The sequence below is a fragment of the Entelurus aequoreus genome, linkage group LG12 (assembly GCF_033978785.1).
Source record: "Entelurus aequoreus isolate RoL-2023_Sb linkage group LG12, RoL_Eaeq_v1.1, whole genome shotgun sequence".
In the NCBI taxonomy this organism is placed as follows: domain Eukaryota; kingdom Metazoa; phylum Chordata; class Actinopteri; order Syngnathiformes; family Syngnathidae; genus Entelurus; species Entelurus aequoreus.
In genome coordinates this window covers 70204385-70217550 of record NC_084742.1, presented here as the reverse complement: position 1 = coordinate 70217550, position 13166 = coordinate 70204385, and the positions used below count along the sequence as shown (strand labels likewise).

The 13166-nt window shown below is 36.6% G+C and overlaps 1 protein-coding gene across 4 annotated transcripts in view; it reads right to left on the bottom strand.

Moving 5' to 3' along the window:
• Positions 1–13166, bottom strand: part of ccdc146 (coiled-coil domain containing 146) — a 118687-nt gene that overhangs the window by 60884 nt on the left and 44637 nt on the right. For all 4 annotated transcript variants that reach the window (XM_062066575.1, XM_062066576.1, XM_062066574.1 and 1 more), the window contains exons 6-12: positions 12237–12322; positions 12011–12104; positions 11840–11913; positions 11305–11532; positions 8039–8128; positions 7739–7835; positions 74–166 (exon numbers count right to left, since the gene is read on the bottom strand). In XM_062066575.1, the coding sequence (XP_061922559.1) occupies positions 74–166; positions 7739–7835; positions 8039–8128; positions 11305–11532; positions 11840–11913; positions 12011–12104; positions 12237–12322 (762 nt within the window). The remainder of the gene's footprint in view (positions 1–73; positions 167–7738; positions 7836–8038; positions 8129–11304; positions 11533–11839; positions 11914–12010; positions 12105–12236; positions 12323–13166) is intronic.

Genomic DNA, 13166 nt, shown 5'->3' with positions numbered 1-13166 from the left:
TTGTAGATATGCACGACTAATGAGGCGGCAGAAAGATATTGTTTGCGCCCACACGCGGCGCCCACGTCCTCACCTGTTTTTCAAAGCTGACTTTGAGAGCATCCACTTCTTTCTGAAGAGCCATCCTCTGCGCGACTCTGGCCCCTCTTTTTGGAAGAGTGTCTAACTAGAAATTGAAGTCAGAAAGTCACAGTGAAAAGTTTTATGTCTGCTTTTGCTCAGTCTCAACAGCGTTGAAACTTCCAATTATGTGTAAATAAAAACACTGTGGTACCTCGATGTTTGTATCCCTCGCTTTTCGTAGGAGAAAAGGTTGCAATTAGGGATGTCCGATAATGACTTTTTGCCGATATCCGATATTGTCCAACTCTTTAATCACCGATACCGATATCAACAGATATATACAGTCGTGGAATTAACACATTATTATGTCTAATTTGGACAACCAGGTATGGTGAAGATAAGGTACTTTTAAAAAAAAATTATAAAATAAAATAAGATAAATAAATTAAAAACATTTTCTTGAATAAAAAAGAAAGTACAACAATATAAAAACAGTTACATAGAAACTAGTAATGAATGAAAAAGAGTAAAATTAACTGTTAAAGGTTAGTACTATTAGTGGAGCAGCAGCACGCACAATCATGTGTGCTTACGGACTGTATCCCTTGCAGACTGTATTGATATATATTGATATATAATGTAGGAACCAGAATATTGATAACAGAAAGAAACAACCCTTTTGTGTGAATGAGGAGGGAGTTTTTTTCGGGTTGGTGCATTAATTGTAAGTGTATCTTGTGTTTTTTATGTTGATTTAATTAAAAAAAACAAAAAACAAAAACAAACACGATACCGATAATAAAAAAAACAATACCGATAATTTCCGATATTACATTTTAACGCATTTATCGGCCGATAATACCGGCAGGCAGATATTATCGGACAACGCCAGTTGCAATGGTAAAATAAAAAAGGTCATATTTTTGCTTTAAAATTAAATATGAGTAACTTCTTATCATATCTACACTGCACAAACAGAAATCTAAGTAAGATGAAATATCTCAAATAAGGGTGATATTTGCTTATTTTCTGTCTGATAAGATAATTCCTCTCACTAAGCAGATTTTATGTCAGAGTGTTTTACTTGTTTTAAGGGTTTTGTTCCGAAATGATCTCAGTAAGATATTACAGCTTGTTGCTGAGATTTGATGAGCTATATTGAGTAAAACATGCTTGAAACTAGAATATCAAGTGTTGCAAAGCTGTGTCATCAACACTCACAAGTATAAAACTACTTTTTTAAAGTAATCATTTCTTATTTCAAGCATGAAAAAAAAATAATTTAACATTTCAAACAATTTTGAACAGAAATAGTTCATGCACATTCAGATAAATTCTTCAAAATTACAATTTAAAAAAATGTTGCCTTGTTGCTTTTCCGTTAAGAACAATAAATTAGTTTTTAGTATAAGTTTGCTGGTTTCTAGAAATGTAATGCCGAGCGCATATCATTATGTCAAGATAATGGCACTAGCGTTTACTTCATTTAAGAATATTTTTCAACATATTGAGCAAAAAGGTCTGGTTTTTTTTCCCAATCAAAGTGCACTTATTATTAGTGAGAATATATTTATTTAAAGGTATTTTTGGGTTTATTGAGGTTAGCTAATTTTACTTGTTTTGGAAAGTCTTGACCAGTCAAATTTTATTGTTCTATTGGCAGATAATTTTGCTTAGTTCAAGTAAAATACTCCCAATTTTTGTATGTTTTTTTCTTGTTTTTGAACACTGACTTTTTGCAGCGTACCGTATTTTTTCGACTACAAGACGCACTTTCATTTTTATCTAAAATCGACAGTGCGCCGTATAAACCGGTGCGTCTATAGTACGGAACATTTCTGATTGTGCTTGCCGACCTCGAAGCAATTTTATTTGGTACATGGTTTAATGATAAGTGTGACCAGTCGATGGCAGTCACACATAAGAGATACGTGTAGACTGCAAGATGACGCCAGTAAACAACACCAAAACTTTAAATGTTCCATTGAAAATAAAGAACATTACACACACGGCGCTCAAAAATCTGTCAAAATGTTTTTAGTATGACTTTGAAGCCGCACCGCTTGATGGATTGTCGGACTATTACGGCTACCGTAGTCAGAGATACAAGTATTACTATGGTGTGTATATAAGGACCGCAAAATGGCACTCATTAGTAGACATGTTATCTAGCGTTTTGTTTTACAATATTATGCAAAAGCAGCTTTTCTTACCTTCTAGTAACTGCTGATGTGTATTTGAGATCTGCAAAAGTCCTGAAAATTTGCGCAAGTCCGCCTTTGTAGTCTTTTTCACTATCTTCTTGTTATGGGACATTCATCCTCCGCTGTTGCCATTTCTAATAAAAAGTAGCATAAAGTTCTAACTTATATCTCACTATGAAAGCGTTCAAAACTGCCGGTGTAGTGAGTTTACATTATTCACCCACAGAACTTTAGTTATTAGTAGAGATGTCCGATAATATCGGTCTGCCAATATTATCACCAGATAAATGCGTTAAAATGTAATATCGGAAATTATCGGTATCGTTTTTTTTAATTATCAGTATCGTTTTTTTTTTGTTTTTTTTTTATTAAATCCACATAAAAAACACAATATACACTTACAATTAGTGCACCAACCCAAAAAACCTCCCTCCCCCATTTACACTCATTCACACAAAAGGGTTGTTTCTTTCTGTTATTAATATTCTGGTTCCTACATTATATATCAATATATATCAATACAGTCTGCAAGGGATACAGTCCGTAAGCACACATGATTGTGCGTGCTGCTGCTCCACTAATAGTACTAACCTTTAACAGTTAATTTTACAAATTTTTCATTAATTACTAGTTTCTATGTAACTGTTTTTATATTGTTTTACTTTCTTTTTTATTCAAGAAAATGTTTTTAATTTATTTATCTTACTTTATTTGATTCATTTTTTTAAAAAAAAACCTTATCTTCACCATACCTGGTTGTCCAAATTAGGCATAATAATGTGTTAATTCCACAACTGTATATATCTGTTGATATCGGTATCGGTTGATATCGGTATCGGTAATTAAAGAGTTGGACAATATCGGCATATCGGATATCGGCAAAAAGCCATTATCGGACATCCCTAGTTATTAGAGAGTTCTGGTCGGACGGTTTTTCACGGAACACATTTCCGGCCTTGTTGTTGTTGCACTAGTGAGCCACGGATGAGGAGATGCTGCTCCGTTATTGATTGAAGTAAAGTCTGAATGTCATTAAAACAGTTAGCTCGATCTTTTGACACTTCTTCCACTCCCGTCCTTGCACGCTACACCGCTACAACAAAGATGACGGGGAGAAGACGCTGTCGCAGGAGAGCCACGTAAATAAGACCGCCCACAAAACGGCGCATCCTGAAGCGACTGTCAGAAAGCGGCTTGAAGATGATCTGTAAAACATCATCTATGCAACATTTTGACCAAAGAACCACCATCACATGTTATGTAGACCAGTGGTCCTCAACCTTTTTGTAGCTGCGGACCGGTCAACGTTTGAAAATTTGGGGAGGGGGCGAGGGGGGGTACATTTTAAAAAAAAAAAAAAAAAAAAATTTTTTTAATTTTTTTTACATAAATAAATACAATCATGTGTGCTTACGGACTGTATCCCTGCAGACCGTATTGATCTATATTGATATAGAATGTATATATTGTGTTTTTTATGTTGATTTCATTAAAAAAAAAATAATAATAAATAAATTAAAAAATTTTTTTTTTTTTTTTTTAATTCTTGTGCGGCCTGGTACCAATCGGCCCGGTGGTTGGGGACCACTGATGTAGACCACAAGGAAGTGTTTTAAATTGAAAAAAAAAAATCATAATATGACCCCTTTAATGTGCCTTATAATCCGGTGCGCCTTCTGTTTGAAAAAAGACCTGAATAGACCCGTTCATCAGCAGTGCGCCTTATAATCCGGTGCGCCCTACGTTCCAGAAAATACGGTATATGACTTGTTCACACATTCTGAAAGAGAGAAGGAAGAAGCAGAGTTTGTTACCTCGGTTTTCACTTGCCCCATTTTTCGTAAGGTTTGGTTTTCGTCTAAATTTTGTACCGTTTTCAATAGGGATGTCCGATAATATCGGGCTGCCGATATTATCGGCCGATAAATGCTTTAAAATGTAATATCATAAATGATCGGTATCGGTTTCTAAAAGTAAAATGTATAACGTTTTAAAACGCCGCTGTGTACACGGACGTAGGGAGAACTACAGAGCGCCAATAAACCTTAAAGGCATTTCCTTTGCGTGCCATCCGAGTCACATAATATCTATCGGCTGTTCTCATCACAAGTGAATGCAAGGCATACTTGATCAACAGCCATACAGGTCACACTGAGGGTGTCCGTATAAACAACTTTAACACTGTTACAAATATGCACCACACTGTGAACCCACACCAAACAAGAATGACAAACACATTTCGGGAGAACATCCGCACCGTAACACAACATAAACACAACAGAACAAATACCCAGAATCCCTTGCAGTACTAACTCTTCCGGGACGCTACAATATAAACCCCCCCGCTACCCCCTACCCCCACCCCGCCCACCTCAACCTCCTCATAGTCTCTCTCAGGGAGAGCATGTCCCAAATTCCAAGCTGCTGTTTGGATAGATAGATAGTACTTTATTGAAAGTTAAAAATGTATTAATATAGAAAATTAAAATTCCAGCAGCAGTGTACAGAATTGAGATCAAATTTAAAAAGTAAAAAGTAAATATTGGGGATATAAATGGAAACAGAATAGAAAAATATTACAATAAGAATAAAAATAAAAAGCAACAATGAGATTAAAAACAAGAGAAACTAGGCAGTAGTGACCATGTTATGAAAAAGTATTGCACTGTTATTGTTTTGAGGCATGTTAAAAAAAATAATGCACTTTGTGACTTCAATAATAAATATGGCAGTGCCATGTTGGCATTTTTTCCATAACTTGAGTTGATTTATTTTGGAAAACCTTGTTACATTGTTTAATGCATCCAGCGGGGCATCACAACAACATTAGGCATAATAATGTGTTCATTCCACGACTGTATATATCAGTATCGGTTGATATCGGAATCAGTAATTACGAATTGGACAATATCGGAATATCGGTAAAAAGCCATTATCGGACAACTCTAGTTTTCATAAATTGTCTTGGTTATCGTCAACCCAGCATTGCAAGTAACAAAATAGTATGTCAGTCTGTGGAATTGAGTGTCCTAACAAAGAATTCCCTGCATTGCTGCCTCAGTCTCTGCCCTTTTTAAAAAAAAAAAAAAAATCGAGTACAACTGTAAAAAAATCCACCATGGGGCCAAATAAAGTAGCGAGTGTATAAAATCTTATTTTATGTGAATTTTTGGGGGTCTCAGTCTAAACAGCATTGAAACTTTCAATAATGTGTAAAAAGAAATATATTGGTGCCCCCACTTATCGTATGAGAAAAAGTTGAAATGTTAAAACAAACAAGCTTATATTTTTGTTTTAAATATATATAACTCCTTAGCAGGTCTATATGACTTGTTTATACTTTCTAAAAGGGACAAGGAAGAAGCAGAGTTTGGTACCTCGGTTTTGTTTGCCCCTTTTTTCTGAGGGTTCGGCTTTTGATGTGATTTTTCGCCAAAATATTGCCCCTGTTTTCATATAGCGTCTCCATTATCGTTAACCAAACATTGCGCATAAACTACAAAAACTAACATAAACTATGTTAGGTTGTTTATGTGTGTGTTTACTACATTATCTCTTATCTGTATGTACTTACACTACCGTTCAAAAGTTTGGGGTCACCCAAACAATTTAGTGGAATAGCCTTCATTTCTAAGAACAAGAATAGACTGTCGAGTTTCAGATGAAAGTTCTCTTTTTCTGGCCATTTGGAGCGTTTATTTGACCCCACAAATGTGATGCTCCAGAAACTCAATCTGCTCAAAGGAAGGTCAGTTTTGTAGCTTCTGTAACGAGCTAAAGTGTTTTCAGATGTGTGAACATGATTGCACAAGGGTTTTCTAATCATCAATTAGCCTTCTGAGCCAATGAGCAAACACATTGTACCTTTAGAACACTGGAGTGATAGTTGCTGGAAATGGGCCTCTATACACCTATGTAGATATTGCACCAAAAACCAGACATTTGCAGCTAGAATAGTTATTTACCACATTAGCAATGTATAGAGTGTATTTCTTTAAAGTTAAGACTAGTTATCTTCATTGAAAAGTACAGTGCTTTTCCTTCAAAAATAAGGACATTTACACGTGACCCCAAACTTTTCAACGGTAGTGTAAATCGCTCCAGAGTATAAATCGCACCCCCGGCCAAACTATGAAAAAAACCACAATTTATAATCCGAAAAATACAGTATTGTAACCTAGTTTTGAGCAAATCAATGACTTGTAGTTCAGTATGAGATTCTGACTACAAAATTGCATTTGTATCCAAAAGTTTGGGTGTTTTCTTAAGCAAATTGTATTCATGCAAGCAAATAATACCTGTGATTAATCATAATTAATAACAATTCAAGAGTGTGATTCATCTGATTTTTTTATTTTTATTATCACTTGACAGCAATAGTATTTTTGCATAGAACAACTACCGAATTTTTCAGACTAAAAGTCACAGTTTTTTTCACAGTTTGGCCGGGGGTGCGACTTATACTCAGGAGCGACTTATGTGTGAAATGATTAACACATTAGCGTAAAATATCAAATAATATAATTTAGCTCATTCACGTAAGAGACTAGACGTATAAGATTTCATGGGATTTAGCGATTAGGAGTGACAGATTGTTTGGTAAACGTATAGCATGTTCTATATGTTATAGTTATTTGAATGACTCTTACCATAATATGTTACGTTAACATACCAGTTGGTTATTTATGCCTCATATAACGTACACTTATTCAGCCTGTTGTTCACTATTCTTTATTTATTTGAAATTGCCTTTCAAATGTCTATTCTTGGTGTTGGCTTTTAGCAAATAAATTTCCCCAAAAAATGTGATTTATACATGTTTTTTTCTTTCTTTATTATGCATTTTCGGCCGGTGCGACTTATACTCCGGAGCGACTTATACTCCGAAAAATACGGTATAATTACTCTATGTAAAATTATATTTTGTGTTGATGTTTTAGGTTTCTGGAAGGGATCAATTGAATTGACATTTTGAATGAAACATTTTTTTTTTAATGCGATTCAGTTTTTGGCGGACCTTTTGGAAGGCATTACTAACAAAAACCGCGGGTAGCACTGTGATAATAGTCAACAAGCACTTAGATAAAGACGATGAATGATTTATTGTTGCGGTTGAATTGGAAAGGATGTGCAGGTTGGATTTGAAAAGCACTTAAACACATCCTGACACAAGTTAGACGTCAGGTTTTTAGACAGTAAAAGTAAAAAAAAGGCTTTGTTTGCGACATTTCCTAAATACGCGGAATCCCTAATGTGTCAATGCGATTTCCTTTCGTGTGCGTGTGATATGTGCTGACACCTTTCCCTTGAGTTCTCTCTTTCGCTTCACAAACTGTACGGAGCAGTGAAGTTACAGGAAACTGAGCGATTTCAAAAGCATGCCACTGATGTCAGGGAAAATATCAAGTAACGTGCCACACACCTGTGCTTTGAGGCGCAAACTGAGTCGAAGCTGACATGCGGTAGGTCACCTGTGCTTGCAGGTCGACGCAGGTAGATTGCGTGCGTTTAAACTGCTCGGTGGCCATGGTCAGCGCTCGCTCCATCCTCTTGAAGTCTTGCATCTGCCTGCAGCCGACAGTAAACGTTTCATCACCATCACTGTCTCGAATGAAGCACGTTGAAGACCGCAGGAGACTTTTGATTAGCTTTTAATCAGGTTTAAACGCGTACGTTGATTCCGAGGTGTATCCGTGTTCATTCCAGGGCCCGAGCACCAATCCCCCTCAAGGACAATGTATTATTAAATCGCCTTAATTATTATTTTGTACCTTTTTTTCTCTCTGAGCTGCATGGATTGACTCTTGAAGAGAAGCTTATGCTCGCACATGATACTCTGCAACTTCATTTCCAGGATCCCTCTGGTAATAAAAAAAAAAAAGCATGCAAACACACAGCACGGTGGTACAGGGGTTAGTGCATGTGCCTCATAATACGAAGTTCCTGAGTTCAATCCCGGGCTCGGGATCTTTCTGTGTGGAGTTGGCATGTTCTCCCCGTGACTGCGTGCACTGCAAAAACTGAAATCTCAGTAAGATGAAATATCTCAAATAAGGGTGATATTTGCTTATTTGTCTGTCTGATAAGATAATTCTTCTCACTAAGCAGATTTTATGTTAGAGTGTTTTACTTGTTTTAAGGGTTTCGGTCCTAAATGATCTCAGTAAGATATTACAGCTTGTTGCTGAGATTTGATGAGCTATATTGAGTAAAACATGCTTGAAACTAGAATATCAACTGTTGCAAAGCTGTGTCATCAACACTCACACGTAAAAAAGTACTTTTTCAAAGTAATCATTTCTTATTGCAGGCTTGAAAAAAAAAATCATGACTTTGACACAATTGTGTCTCATATAAAAACAGATGACAGCCAAATGGACTTTGCTGTTTTATTATCAATGAAACAATAGAACATACGTACTCATATAGTAGTACAGTTGTTATTAGTGAGAATATACTTATTTTAAAGTATTTTGGGGTTCATTGAGGTTAGCTAATTTGACTTGTTTTGGAAAGTCTTGACAAGCCAAATGTTCTTGTTCTATTGGCAGATAATTTTGCTTGGTTCAAATAAAATACCCCTTTTTTTTGTATTTTTTAGGGTCCGCACAGGACCATTTCAAAAGGAATCCCAAAGGGAGTCCTTTTGCAATGGGACGAAAGGACCCTATTGAATTTGTAAGGTTTTATTATTATTATTATTATTATTATTATTATTTTTCCGCAGCTTTGCGCACTACTTTGCCCCCCTTAACATGCTTCAAAACTCACCAAATTTTTTACACACATACAAAAACTGGGCCAAAACAACTTAGTCACAAAACCAAACCCCAAAAATCAAAATTGCGCTCTAGCGCCCCCTAGGAAAAAACAACAGTAACTGCCTGTAACTCCCACTAGGAAGGTCGTAGAGACATGAAACAAAAACCTGTATGTAGGTCTCACTTAGACCTACAATTCATAATTTCACATTCTCGGGCAAAAACAAACAGGAAGTTGGCAATTTCCCATTTTAGACAAAAATTTACTAAAAACACTCCTTTTTACGTCTTTGACCTCTAATTTGACCCCCTTAAAATACTTCAAAACTCACCAAACTTCTTACACATATTGGGACAGTTGGAATTTGCGATTTAAAAAAAAACCGAACCCCAAAACTCAAAATTGTGCTCTACATAATTTTTGAAAAAAAACAGAGAAAAAACTGCTCCTCAGAGGAAAACTCAGACAAAACTGCTTGTGTTGTGTCTTAGAGACATGAAACAAATACCTCTATGTAGGTCTCACCTAGACCTACATTTCATAGATTGACATCCTTCAGCAAAAATCAACAGGAAGTTTGCTATTCCTCCTTCAAAACAAAATTTTTGCTACAAACGGTCACCAAACATCAAACGTTATCTCCTCTGAGCGCGTTTGTCGTTTCGGCTTCAAACTGCTACAGGAGAGAGATTGAACCCTTCTGATTAAAAGTTCTGTACGGCGAGTAGAGAGTAAGAAGCTATTTAACCAACAGGAAGCAATATGTGAAGATGGGTGAACATATGTCAACACGGCTAGATATATCCTGTGGTGTGCCGCAGGGATCAATACTGGGACCAAAGTTGTTTAATCTTTATATAAACGACATTTGTAAAGTTACAAAGGACTTAAAGTTAGTTTTATTTGCAGATGATACAACTGCTTTCTGTTCAGGAGAGAACACACAGAAGATAATACAAATAATAACAGAAGAAATGAACAAATTAAAAAGATGGTTTGACAAAAACAGACTATCTTTGAATCTCAGTAAAACTAAAATAATGCTATTTGGTAATAGTAGGAAAGAGCATCATACGCAAATACAAATAGACGGAGTAGACATCGAAAGGGTAAAAGAAACCAGATTTTTGGGAGTATTAATAGATGATAAAATGAACTGGAAATCTCATATACAAAACATACAACATAAGGTAGCAAAAAACATTTCAATAATGAATAAAACAAAACACGTCCTGGGCCAAAAATCACTTCATATTCTCTACTGCTCACTAGTGTTACCATATCTGAGTTATTGTGCAGAAATATGGGGAAATAACTACAAATGTGCGCTACATTCGCTAACCATGTTACAAAAAAGATCAGTTAGAATAATACATAATGTTGGATATAGAGAACATACAAACCCTTCATTTATTAAGTCAAAAATATTAAAGTTTGGTGATTTGGTAAAATTGCAAACAGCTAAAATGATGTACAAAGCAAACTATAACCTGCTAGCAAAGAATGTACAACATTTCTTCTCAACTAAAGAGGAGAAATATAACCTTAGAGGAAAAAATAATTTAAAACATTTATATGCACGTACAACACTTAAAACTTTTAGCATAACAGTATGTGGAATTAAATGATGGAATGGATTAAGTAAAGAAGTTAAAAATTGTACTGACATGATCCAGTTTAAGAGGTTGTTTAAATTAATAGTGCTTACAAAGTACAAAGAAGAAGAATTATGAGAAAAACTTCCAACCTTATTTAAAATATTGTTAATAATGACTGAATTAATTAATTACATATTACAAACTGTTGTATATACTAATTCATAGATGTTATTTTATTATATAAAAAGGTCAGTAAATGATTTTATATAATTGTAAATGCTTTGAAGTGGGAAAGGGGTAGGATTAAATAAGCTTTGCTTCTTCCTACTCCTTTTCGGGCATGATGTAAATGAAAGGATATGAAATTGTGTGATGTATTATGATGTAAATGTGTTCATGTTCCAAATAAACTAAAAGAAAGAAAGAAAGAAAAGAAAGAGTATAAATTGCGACATTTTCTTGTTACATTTCACCTGTTTGCTCTTTTATACCACTTATCATGTTTTTAATTGTTTTCAATCGTATTTTTAAAATGTGCCGTGGGGCCGTTAAAAAATGACCTGCGGGCCACAAATGGCCCCCGGGCCGCACTTTGGACACCCCTGATTTACCAGAAGGACATTTGTTTTATTGAATACTTTTCCGGCAGTGTCGATCCCGGCACTCAACAATCGTACCTGTGCCCCAGTAGCTCCGCCTCCTCTTCCCTGCTGACCTCCTGCTCTTTCTCCAGCTGCCCGCACCTCCTCTCAAAGGCCTCCACTTGAGCCTTGAGAGCCTCCAGCTCCTTGGCGAGCTCCTCCTTTTGTGCCCCGAGGAGGCGGTTGTGCTCCTTCACCTCCCTGGCCTGCCGCTTTATGTCGGAAACCTCGGCGTCCATCCCTTCCAGCACCTTCACTGCGGCTCTAAAAAGAAAGAAAACTAAGAAACTACTTCACTCTTGGTACTCACGGCTATTACAACTTCACACCTTCAATTTGAAACATCACTGTAGATTGAAGAAAATGTTTTATTAGGCACCGCCGTATTGTTACCTGCTTTAATGAACAGTTTGATAGTCTAGGGCAATGTGGAAGTGTGCATCAAGTAACAAATTGAGCCATTTCTGTTTTCTTGTACTGCAGTCTAAGCGGCTCATTTAGAGTTTATATCCCGGGCGTTTGGAACATTTCCTGCAATTATTGGATTGTGAGAGTTGTCTCCTGCACTCACTCTCCCTTGGAGCGTTTCCCTCCAATCTCTTTTAAAATCTGCTCAGGTGCGGCGAGGAGCTGAGCTTTCTCGGCCTTGCAACACACAGAGGAGAGAGAGAGAGGAGGCAGATTTGTTCTTTTATTAATGGCGGGATGGAAGCAATGCCTGCTCGCTGTCTCGTACACACACCTCTTTGAGCTCAATGATTTTCCTCACGTCTTCCAGCTCGTTCTGTTCCTGCAATAACTGCGTTTGATGGGTTGCCATATCGTCCATCAGACTTCTGTGGAAACACGCAGCAAGTACACAATCTCCCCAAAACGTTTCATACATAATTAATAGCTGCGCAGGCCCTTTTTTAAAAAAAATAAAAAACACCAAAAGAGAAAATATGTGCATATGAGAAAATGAATACCTGACTTCCCCCTGTCTTTGGGCCACCTCTTTTTGAAGTTTCTCACATTTGTCCTGGAGGGTCTTTGTGGTGCTCTCCATCTCCTCCTGTATGACCCAATAACAGATGAATTATTCAAGTTAAAGTATCTGAATAAAGTGAGTCTGTCCCTCACATCTCAGCGACCATTTTTGCAACAGTACAGTGGAACCTGGGGCCGTACTTATCAAGCTTCTTAGAATGACTCCTAAGAAGTCTGCTAAGAGTTGACTTAAGAGTAAATAAATTCTTCGCTGAAAGCTGCACTTAAAAGTTAGTTATCAAGCGTCTTACTCACACTTTCAGCGAAGTGTAGGACTGAATCTTAAGTGTCACACTCAGAGCTGAATTACGACATTACTATTAGGGATGTGCGTATCGATCCTGTGGTATCGATATATCGATACTCACACACTACTCATTTGGCATCACTTTTCTGAAAAAAGTATCGATATAAACCAAAAAACGGCGTGTGGGGGGTGCAAGCATCACTTTCAGATGTTTTTGATGACTTACTTAACTTACTATGTGCTGGGACAGCCCTGTACCTGGCAGAGTATAGAGCTGGCCCAGTCACGTGACAGGAGACAGCGAATGAGCGTCGTCAACGTGCAACACACACACACACACACACACACACACACACACACACACACACACACACACACACACACACACACACACAGCCACCCGACAGCGATGCAGCCAGGCATATCCAGTGTTGTCAAATTGTTGACTTAAAACAGGCATTGTTTTTTTGTTTTTTTAGTAATGTTTACTGAATATTTTTGTTTAAATGATTATCCTAAATTCAAATAATTTCCACACAGGGGAATTTACTGTTAGTTGAAAATTGCTTGAGTATTTAAAACAAGAAAAGAAAGAGATACAATTTGGAGATTCTTCATCTTT